The following is a 12,176-nucleotide window of genomic DNA, read 5'->3' on the forward strand; positions in this document are numbered from 1 at the left end:
AGGGAAACGGCCAGCAATGTATTCACTGGTTCTGGGCTGTAGATCCCCACCGAACACGCCGTATGATCTCAATCGTAGAGCTGTGATGGCTATATTTTCTGATATACCTTTGTTAGAGGATATAGCATCTGCAGATATTGAATTGGTTGAATTTGTGAACAAGTCAAATTTTTATTCTGTGAGGATCTGGATGCATTCCCGTGTTATCAGAATACCATATGGTCTGCCAAAAATCAGTTGCATTAGTTGGGATTTGAGGTCTCCACTGAATAAACATCACTGGGATGCATAAATCCAAATTTGAATGAACAAGCTACAAACAAATCAAATAGTAAGGCCCTGACTTATTGAAATCAAACATCTGATCTTGTTTAATGTGCTAATTGCACCAATGACAGAAGGTAACTAGCTCACCCTTCAAAGCAACATCAATTCTCCTGTTTTAATTGGAACATAAAGGGTTTCATGCATCTTTTGAATAATTACACAAATCATATTGGTAAGTATGATGTGGTATTTTTACAGGAGACATGGATGCTATCTCTGCCTGTGTGGGATAATTATGATTTCTACTTAAACCCTGCAATTAAAGCAACCCATGGAAGACCATCCTCTGGCCTCTTAATTGCCATTAGAACAAGTTTGTGGCAAGATCTGAATTATGGGCTAGCCCTAACGCAGATATGCAATTGGTGAAGCGCCAATCCTCTTCTTTCTCTCTGATTAATCTTTATTGGAATCCAGCGGGATCTCAAATACCAGCTTCTTCAGGGACTTGAATGACTTGATGGATCTCAATTTAAATAACAGAGGTGTCAAGAACACTGTCATAGCAGGAGACCTCAAACTCAACTGCCTCCAAAAGGAGGTTCCGTCTGACCGGGTCAGGTCGTAATTATGGAGCTATTTTGTCAAATCTCGTAGTCTGTACATTTTGAATGGAGCATATAACTCTGATATCCCTCCTCGCCCAACATGGCGCAGAGGCACCAGTGCAGCTATATTAGATTATATCTTTTTTAATGATACGATTATTCCATTTGTTTCTGACTTTTGTATTGTGGAAACCAACACAAGTGATCATGATATACTTACAATGAAATGGTTGTAAGAACCAGAGGATATAAATAGCAACAATATGTACACCAAAAGATACATGGTTGTCAATAACCAACAGAACAGACTATGATGGTCTGTGGACACGGTTCCAGCATTCAGTACATTTCTTTCCACTGAACTCCACAAAGAAAGTGTGGGTATTGTAAAACACAATATGGTATAAAGTGATATGATGCAGATGTTTCAAAATAACACACACAATCCCCTTAGGCACAAACCAAAGCTCCATGTATATAATCATGAGGTTAAGATGAGGAAAAGCCTCTTTAGGTTACACAAACGGCAAGCATTAAAAGCACCCACCAGAATTGAGAGAAGGCCTCCTAAGACAAATTAGAACCAAGTATAAGAATTGGCTACGAAACCAGAAGTCTCTATTGTATCAGAGTGATGGTGCCAAATGCAAATGCTAAGTGATCTTCACACTAAGAACACAGCAAATATTTGGGCAATATTAAACCAGACTACTAATGGATCTCAAAGTATTGTTCAACAGTGTAACAGAGCAAACTTGCATTGTCCTGGGAGTATAGCTCAGCAGCAACGTGCTCGCCTCGGAAGCAAGACGACACTAAGAAACACAGGTTAGATCCCAGGGTCCGCGCTTAGAAACCTCTGGGTATTTAAGCACGTTATAAATATGCAACTAAGACACAAAACAAAACAATTACGCAACTAAAAAACAAACAATTACTGTAACAGTGCCTCGATGCCCGCGGGCTGTGTGAGTGCTTTAATAATGCAAAATAAATAAATACATTATTGTCAATTATATTCCATCCCTCCAGGCTGTGGCAATTTGGTCTCTACTGATGTGGAAAAACCTTCCATCTCGACTTTCAGTTAGATGATATTCGATTTTGTATGTTCAGAATAAGTTGCTCCAGAGCTCCTGGACCATATGGTTTATCAAATTATACATTTAAGCAGCATCCTGAGCTCTGGGCAACTATTCCGTTTGATATATTTACATCTATAAATTGAACTCAAATGTTGCACCAATCCTGGAAGCACTCGATCATATTGCCTGTTTATAAAAAAAAGGCGATCCACAACTTCCATCGAGTTATAGGCCGATTGCTCTATTAGACGCTCCAGGGAAATTTTTTTGTCGGCTAATGTTGAAAGAACTGAACGCTTTGAGCCTAAGAGCAAATTGGAGGGATCCATTTTAAGCTGGATTTGTTGCTGCTCTAGTGACCTCTCCCAACATCATTACCCACCACAAGATCAAATATCAATCTGCCCATCAAAAACAACCACTATACTTAGCTTTTGTTGATTTTAGGTTGGCGTTTGATTCCATCGATCAGCTTCTCTTGTATAGAAAACTAAAACATCTCAAATGTCCACCCTGGTTGCTTGCACTAATCTTGCATCTTCATGCTAATAGCGCAATGCAGGTAAGATTGTCCCTTGATGGTTGCTTTGTGTCTGTATTTTCCACCTTACAAGGCCTTAAAAAGTGGTGTATATTGACTTCTACCTTGTTTATCCTGTTTATACTGGATATAGGTGAAGCACTTGCGGATGTCCTACTGGACACTCGGAAGCTTGGCTCCCAGAAAATGATCTGGCTATTATATGCATATTATTTAGTCCTTTTGTCCCAGACATCGAGTAAGGCTTCAGAATCTATTAACTAAATTAGATGGTTATGCACATGGCAATAACCTGGTCATCAACACTGCAAAAACACAGATTCTTGTTTGTAATAATGGCCCTAGATCTTGGAAAATTAGATTCAAGTGGAAACTACAGAATACAGAATTATTGGTTGTCACTCAATGTAAGTATTTAGGACTAACCAAGTACAGCTAATGATACATATAGCTTGGATTTAAATAATAAATTGCAAACCCTAATATCACAAGCGAAACTCCTTGTCTATAAATATGGGACATTTTCTTACAAACTCATCATTATATTCTATCAACCAAAAGTGATGCCCATTCTATTTTATGGCTCAGAAACAAGGGTTCCGAGAGATTATGCATGCTGGGATAGATTGGAGTCTCGGTTTTGTAAACAAGTTTTGCGATTACCAAGCTGCCCTCCATTGCCGATCATACAGTTTGAATTGGGTTTATTGTCACTTCATTCCCAAGATGTGTGGTATATGTGCTCTCTGTTGAGAAAGTGTCTGATGGGCATGAATGCAACACATATGTTATGTGTAGTAGCACGTTATTTATTAGCCTCAGATAATGTGTTTCATCTTTCATGGCGTCAGTATATTTTAAATGCTATGGCTGATGCTTGAGTCACTCTTGACCTAATTATACTGAACCCAGGGCAAGCCAAAATCAAAATATTTCAGTTTGACTGGAGTTGCATCAAACCAAATTTTCTACATATAAAGACTTTGAACCTTCTCTATTTGGAATAAAAAGCTACCGTGAGACAGCTGATTACCTATTAAAATGCCCTTCACCCTATATTCGTAGACAATATATGTGTTTCAGATTTAACCTCTGGCCCACAAATGATGTGCAGAATTATTGTCGTTTTTGCAAAAACATATCAGAAAAAGAAACTTTGCAACATCCTATTGTGGTATGTCCCATGTTGGATGCCAAACGACAAATATTTTAAAGGATTTATTGTCCAGTTGATTCTGATCAGATTTGGCAGATAATCTTTTCAAATATCAAATAAGCGCTGAGAGTGGCAATAGTCAATTTTTTGGACTCAACCTTTCCACTAGTTGAAAGCGAGGCAAGTTAGTACATGATCGATATGTTGACACACGTAACAAGCATTTTGAATACCTTTGAAAACTATAAATTGTGTAGAGGCAGACAAGAATGGTGTTAAAATTGAGCTATTTTCTTTTACATTTTTATTGGTGTATCATGCTTATGTTTAGGTTTATTTAGATTTAATAACATTTTTGGTTCAGTGTATTATTCCATGCTGGACTTGTATGCATGATTTAAGGAATTTGATTGATTTATGTAATGTTGCATAAATGCTTTAAACAGTTGCTGTTAAATAATTGATTAATGTTTGAAAGGTTGATTTTATCAGCCAACCAAATAAAAAATAAAAAATAAAACAAAATATATAAGTAGAATTAAATAGTATCTTGTTTTAATAACTTATTTTTCAACGATTACATAACATTTATTTAATCAAATGTTTCTTCTGTGAGCACCAAGACAATGCATCATTTTGTTTGCTGGCCACTGATTGCCCAAACATTAATAATTAAAAATAGGCAATAAGAAACTGCATCCTGGCCCTCCAGTCCCTACCTGTGAGAGCACCAGCACCCCTGCAGACATTTTCATTTACCTCAGCTCCCACCATAAAGACTATACATCCTCGGGTAATGGCACTATTCATGCAGGACACACCCGATGACAATGTGTGTCTCAAAAAGTCAGACTGGCTAACACCTGCCGGGATGCCTTGGTCAATCATTCTCTCATCCTATTTTTGCTTTCAAAATAAATCTGTGTTGGCTGCACACTATTTTACTGTTAAATTCAAATTGTACGTCTGGTACCACTTTATAGTATCGGTGCAAAATTGTAATGGGGTTCGTAGCCTGGTAACTCCTAAAGCACAAGTAATAGACAACATATTCTGCACACTCACTGCAAGAAGAGACATTGCACATGTATGGGAAACTTCCCCCCCAAAATCATGAATAATACAATACAGAGTCAGAATAAAATCAAAGACATATTTTAAATACATATTTGGCATTAAAGATTGTAGACATCTTCCTGCATAATAGTCCCCACTCAGGTACATTTCAAACCATGTACACTAACTGGTATACATTCATTCACACTTAAGACAACATTTTCAAAAACAACTACACAAATGCTAGATATGTTGTTATCAGGATAAGCTACAGAAAATAATGCAGGTCAACATTTAACAAAATATAAACCTACATGTAAATGTATGTATAACAGTTAATTTACATCGTTTTAAATGCTGGTGATTGCCATTTATTTGGTAGCTTGGAGGACATTTCTAACCTCATGCAAAGGATACACTACCGATAAGTGGGGGAAGGCGCCATTTCAAGTAACAATGACTTTATGGTTGAGAGCAAGCCATTTGGTTAGGGGGAGTGGCAGGAAAATAGAGAGGGCACAATGACAAGGGAATAAACAGAATGAATACACACATATACGCCCAGGGACATTATTACAAATATAAAGTATCAAAACAGATTTCGGAATATACAACATGTTACCTCATTACCTTCAAAATGTTACCCATCTGACATCTGATCAAACATGTACAAAGTAGCAGTGGGACGTTACCTGTTCGAGAGTTGTTTGATTTATGGAGTAATGTTCAATTTGAAGTTGAAGCTTGTTACTTTCTAAAGTTTTGAATAATTCGGCCAAGCAGCCCTTTCTTTGTGGCACGCGATACTCCAGGAGATTGAGGTGCTGTTCCTACATTTTTCAAATATTAACAGAGACGTTACTTAGTGACTAAAAGAGGACGCCAATTATAAGTGCATAGACACGTATACAACACAAAATATGCATACAGAATAAGATATAGTTCAACCGATGTAAAAATCATGATCGCTAAAAAAATGAAAGAAATAGTGCAAAGAGCAAAACTAATAGTGAAAAGAAGATAGTGCTCGTTTAGGGATAGAGGCGAGACATTTCGACAAAATGGAACTGTTAAAAATTCTGAATACCAAAAAACAAAAACAGACCAACATAACGCTGCATTTCAAAGGCATGCATGCACAAACTATGGTCAAAGATAACATCATCAGTTCCCTCTGATCGTTTCGAGTGAAGCCTGAAGTGTATAGCTACATCTCACAACTGTCAATGGTAACCAGAATTCCCAATTCATACATGTCTGTTTGAATTTAGGAATGTAAAAAGAAAGTTTGTTGTGCTTGGTGAAGTGACCAATAGAGGACTAATCTTTAAGCCTGATCTAGCAATTGGAGTTTCCATGGAGATTCATCCAAGGGATTTTGATGGCACCTGGGGATGCAGGATGAGAAGCCCAGGGTAGGCTGCTATCACACTCCACTGCACCCTATAGCATACCACACTTACCTAGTGCAGCCTGTGGGTCACTATGGCGCGTTACGTGTTGTTCTATTCCGAGCACAACGATGTTGCAAACAGAAATGCGGCCAACCTTTTCTTGGGGTGCTGGGGTAGGAAGCAACTAGGAGCAAAGCGAAAGTATGGCTACTTTGTGGTACTGCAGGAGGGCTGGTGTTTACCCCACACTGACCTGCAAATATGTGTTCACTGAATACTTGGGTTGGTAACCTGGGAGCATTTTCCGTCACCTTTGGGAATATTCATCCAGCGTTCCTTTTACCCATCATTTTGAAAAAGCATTGGCATTGCTGCTTTTTTCTCTGGTGCCCAGGCCCCCCATTCATTCCACTCCTGCAGAACAATGCTATTCATGGCCATATCAAGTAATGATGTAGGCGGTGTCCTGACATTCAGGAGTAGCTATGGAGGAGTGGGGAATTGGTAGGGCGCTTTAAGAAAGTAAATCTGTAGGACAGCTGTCACTATGTGACACAGTGACTGACCCCTAATGTTAGTGAAGCTGGGCTGTGGTTGAGCTGTGTTTGGCAGCTCCTCCCAATGGTTTCAATTGTTTGCTACTGTTGTGCCTTTCTCATTAGTTCAGAGAGCAGCTTACCACAAGGAAAGGCTCACAACCTGGGCCTTATTAAATAGTATCAGAACAAGTTCCCTTGTTAAAAGCGCAACTCCCACGCATAAACCACGTAACGCGTATTTGAAACTGTTAACGTTTTCATATATTGCTTAGTGACATATTCTGCTTAGCTACATCACTTATTGCAGTGTGTTGCTAGATTGGTGATTTGTCATCCTGACATATTAGTCTAATGTGCCGACAACTCTTATGGCCACAAGGTTTCGTCTGTAGGGCTTTCTCAAAGCAGTGAACAAATACTAAGTTTTCAACTCGTCCGTTTGATACATGTGGTATAGCTTTAGCGTTTCCTTTTTTATCAATTTGTCAATTTCTATTCCTTGTCCTTGTTGCTTCCAGTCATTGCAAGTCTTGTTTTCTTCTGAATATTTAGTTTATCTTCAATGCAGTTCTCTGTTCCATATCTATGTCATAATTCCGTATTAGTGTGGTTCTGTTCCCCGTTCCAATTTGTGGTGCTTCCAAATGTTAGATGAGCTTGTAATGCAAGGAGTGGTTTTCTGAGACGATACTTCTTCCCAGTCGGTGGTACATACACATGGGGAATACATTAATCAGACATTCATTTCTGTTTAGCACATAAACCAACACAGCCATAATATTTGACCTCTTCAGCCACAAAGGCTTATCTCATCGTTCCACCATAGCGACATGGCACAGCCACCGTTGGATCCCCGTCGTTGGTGAATCCTCTCTATTGGCTATATCATCCACCAGCCATGAACAGAGAGGAAAGAAAGCCTGCAACTAAAACCCTACAATCTTCACGTTCACCACCTTCAACCACCAAAGCAACATTCCTTGAATGACTTTCAGGATTCCTCCAACTCAACCAATCATACTTACCCTCATGTATTGCATTCCAGCTACAACAAAGATTTATTTTAAAAATTCATTAACCTCACAGTCTCCACAATCAACAACACTATATTACACAGCTGCTATAAAACAATCAATAGTGCTCCTCACTTTTTCGACTTGAAAAGATATGGGAATTGGTTTTTCCGCAATTGATTCTACCAGTCTGAGCTCTGACGTCAGATTCCAGTGTCCAATGACTCATTTGTTTTCCCACTTGGTTTGTGGTGTTACTATGTGGATTTGTTAAATGCAAGAGTGACACTCCTGCAATGTGACACGCATTCCATGCCCCGGTCGGCTATCAGTTTGTCATACGGGGACACACAACCCAACCACAATCCACAGGACCGGTTGAGGCAGCCGTTGTTAGAGGACCTAGTATAAACAATACATATCATTTATAAACAGGCTTAGCAAGTATATTTATTTCCTGTAAAGCAATTCGATCTGCTGGTCAAAGAAATACCACCCAATCCTTTTCTCCCAATTTGATGGCAAGGCTGGCAACGTTCCCACGCACCTTTACAAGATGATCATGGCTTCTGCTTCTTTCTGTAAGTACAAATTATTTTTGATCTAACTCTGGCTTAAGAAAGGAATTGTCAGGTAAGTGTTTTATGGGGCACGAGTTAGGGCCACTATTCCGACCCAGCTTTTCAGGAGGAGTCCTTTGAGATTTCCAAAATTGATTAGCCAATAAAGACACAGTACTCATATCAAAAGACTCTTTAGAGAGGTTATTCCCAATGTTTTAAGGCCTGCTGAATGCACGACCGGGGGCAAATCACCGATGGGCAAGAACAGGCATTTGGAAATTCCTCCTTTGCATGTCTCACGCTCCCTTGAAAATGGAGGGATGCGTGCTTTTAAATATATATCTACAATGTCTTTTGACGCTTGCATTTCTTAATGAATTTGAAAGTGTTATGGCAAGCAAATGAAAACAATATGATTTTTTTCCAATAGCTAAAAGTAGGTCAGTGACCTTTGCACGAACTGAACAATCTGTCACCAACACACACCCGCAACTATTTGCAGACACACCCGCAACTAGCAACCTAACGCTAGATATCTGCCCACCTCCCATCATTGCAATGCAAAGTAGCCCTACGAGCACTTTGACATATTTTTACATTGAGCCCACACTTGTTTCATGCAAAGTAAATTGTTTGGAAATAAATACGTAACTTAAATTATTCCAGGAAGCAGTGAGCTCCTATTAAAATCATATAAATAGATTAGCATTGGAAACTATAGTTTGATGATGGTGGTCATGTGATTGTGTGTGGTTAATGTCATGCTTGCAAACTTTATTTTTTTGTGCAAAATTAGTTTAGACATAACCTATTTAGCAAAGCTTCTAAAATTCAATTGTTTACCAAATTTGTTATAAGCCGAAAGTCAAGGACTAAAATGTCACAGTAATAGCCAGGGAGCAGCATCCTGTCACTATTACTCAAGTCTATCACCCAGACAGTTATTAAAGAATGTCACCACTGCTATTATCAGACCAGTTTGGGTTCCATTCAGTAGGTGCCGCCACCATACTTCTGGGGTCATGACTCTGTATTTTACCAGGTGGTTCTCAAAGTACAGTGACAGTTCCTGTGTTAGTGCTGTGCAAGTGGAATACAGATGGGCAAGAGTTTCACATACATCACTTTTCCCACAAAATCTGCAAGTTTTCTCAGGTTTTTTCATTTCTAACAGAGTTCTCAGGGAGGTCACTTCCATGGTTTTATAGAGATTAAAACGAATCCGCATAAACTGTGCTCTGATAGTCGGATCGGGAACGTTTTTGAGGTAGGGTAAAATCTCATCATGTGTTCTTAGTTCTTCGGCCACAATCTTGTGTAGCTTGTATTTACTAATGCACTCTAAGTGTTGATCCAGTCCACTGCCCATAGCTTTTTCTCTGCTTTTGCTGGATTTCTTTGGAGTTCCTCTACCACGCTTTCCAGTGTTAGCAGTAAACTTCGGCAATTTTTTTCCCCAGTTGGATAATGTGGTATTCTCATTCCTTTCCACTTCATTTTTGATCCAGGTTAGCATTGCTGGAGCCTCCTTTCCCACATACATTTGCCGAATAAGCACAATGTTTTTCATTGTACTAATGCATTCATGGATATCAGGGCCATTTCCTTCCTGAGGAGAGACATTGGGAGAGATCTCGGCATGTTAAGAACTTTCTTCCAAAAAAAGACGCTCAAGGGTTGCCCGGTGTGTCGGTGGAGTTGTGAGTAAGATGTCTGAACCATGTGTTAATGTTGGGACAACTTTGGACTTATAAAACTCAATCAGTGGAAGCATTGAGTATTCACAAAATGTAATTTTCAAGATCATAGCTTAATTGGCTAGAGCTTTGGCTTTCCCTCATTGGCTGTCACTTGCATATGATTCCACTGTACTGTTTGGTATTTGGATGCCCAGATATTTAAATGAGGCCACTGGTTCAATTTCTGTTTGATTTAAATGTCTTTCGAATTTCTTCTTTTTTGATTTTGGGCCTCTTTTAATGGTAAGCATCTTTGTTTTGTTGATGTTGACATTAAGATTATTCTTTGCAGAGTTTTTTGCCAATCTGCCCAATTGCCGTTGCAGGCCAATTGTGGTAAAATCCAGAAGTTCAAGGTTGTCTGCATACAGCAGGTGTGTGATTCTTATTCTGCCAAATTTTGGTGGGAAACTTCTTTGCCATGTATTTACCAATATCTGAGCCATATAAGTTAAACAAGGCTGGGGTTAGGGAGCAGCCCTGCCTCTCGGGATCTGTTTGCTCAGAACTCCTCCCATATTGAGCCGTGTTCTAATTGAAGTATTTGAATACAACTCATGTATTTGTTCAAGCAGATCTGGTGGGCAATTCCAATACTGGAGCTTGTTCCATAGACTGGCTCTATGTATACTTTTGATTGCTTCCGAAAAATCGACAACAGCCAGATGGATCTTCATCTTAGTTTGAAGAGTGTTAGCTTTTCTAGTGTTAGACCTAAATCTATGCATGACTGGACTGTAAATGTTGTTTTGTATTACTTATGAACATAATTCCCAAGGTTAGCATGTGCCACACTTAGATGGACTTCTCAACCGCAGCCTATGTCACATAGAGATAGAAATTTGAATGTTACCATGTGCCACACTTAGATGAAATTCTTAACTTTAGCCTACATCGCATCTAGATAGAAATTTGAATGTTAGCATGTGCCACACTTAGATGGAATTCTTAGCCTCAGCCTGAGTCACATAGAGATAGAAAATTGAATGTTAGCATGTGCCACACTTAGATGAAATTCTTAACTTTAGCCTACATCGCATCTAGATAGAAATTTGAATGTTAGCCTGTGCCACACTTAGATGGAATTCTTAGCCTCAGCCCAAGTCCCATAGAGATAGAAAATTGAATGTTAGCATGTGCCACACTTAGATGAAATTCTTAACTTTAGCCTACATTGCATCTAGATAGAAATTTGAATGTTAGCATGTGCCACACTTAGATGGAATTCTTAGCCTCAGCCTGAGTCACATAGAGATAGAAAATTGAATGTTAGCATGTGCCACACTTAGATGAAATTCTTAACTTTAGCCTACATCGCATCTAGATAGAAATTTGAATGTTAGCATGTGCCACACTTAGATGAAATTCTTAGCCTCAGCCTGAGTCACATAGAGATAGAAAATTGAATGTTAGCATGTGCCACACTTAGATGGAATTCTTAACTTTAGACTACGTCGCATCTAGATAAAAATTTGAATGTTAGCAGGTGCCACACTTAGATGGAATTCTTAGCCTCAGCCTGAGTCACATAGAGATAGAAAATTGAATGTTAGAATGTTCCACACTTAGATGAAATTCTTAACTTTAGCCTACATCGCATCTAGATAGAAATTTGAATGTTAGCATGTGCCACACTTATGATGAAATTCTTAACTTTAGCCTACATCACATCTAGATAGAAATTTGAATGTTAGCATGTGCCACACTTATGATGAAATTCTTAACTTTAGCCTACATCGCATCTAGATAGAAATTTGAATGTTAGCATGTGCCACACTTAGATGGAATTCTTAGCCTCAGCCTGAGTCACATAGAGATAGAAAATTGAATGTTAGCATGTGCCACACTTAGATGGAATTCTTAACTTTAGACTACATCGCATCTAGATAGAAATTTGGATGTTAGCATGTGCCACACTTAGATGGAATTCTTAACTTTAGCCTACATCGCATCTAGATAGAAATTTGTATGTTACCATCTGCCACACTTAGATGGAATTCTTAACTTTAGCCTACATCGCATCTAGATAGAAATTTGAATGTTAGCATGTGCCACACTTAGATGGAATTCTTAGCCTCAGCCTGAGTCACATAGAGATAGAAAATTGAATGTTAGCATGTGCCACACTTAGATGAAATTCTTAACTTTAGCATACATCGCATCTAGATAGAAAATTGAATGTTAGCATGTGCCACACTTAGATGAAATTCTTAAC

At 38.8% G+C, this 12,176-nt stretch overlaps 1 protein-coding gene across 1 annotated transcript in view; it reads right to left on the bottom strand.

Moving 5' to 3' along the window:
- ABCA13 (ATP binding cassette subfamily A member 13) overlaps positions 1-12,176 on the bottom strand; it is a 2,251,223-nt gene that overhangs the window by 64,914 nt on the left and 2,174,133 nt on the right. The window contains exon 47 of the mRNA XM_069613428.1: positions 5,406-5,543. Coding sequence (XP_069469529.1) covers positions 5,406-5,543 — 138 coding nt within the window. The remainder of the gene's footprint in view (positions 1-5,405; positions 5,544-12,176) is intronic.

The sequence above is a fragment of the Ambystoma mexicanum genome, chromosome 5p, assembly GCF_040938575.1.
Source record: "Ambystoma mexicanum isolate Mex_15411 chromosome 5p, UKY_AmexF1_1, whole genome shotgun sequence".
Classification (NCBI taxonomy): domain Eukaryota; kingdom Metazoa; phylum Chordata; class Amphibia; order Caudata; family Ambystomatidae; genus Ambystoma; species Ambystoma mexicanum.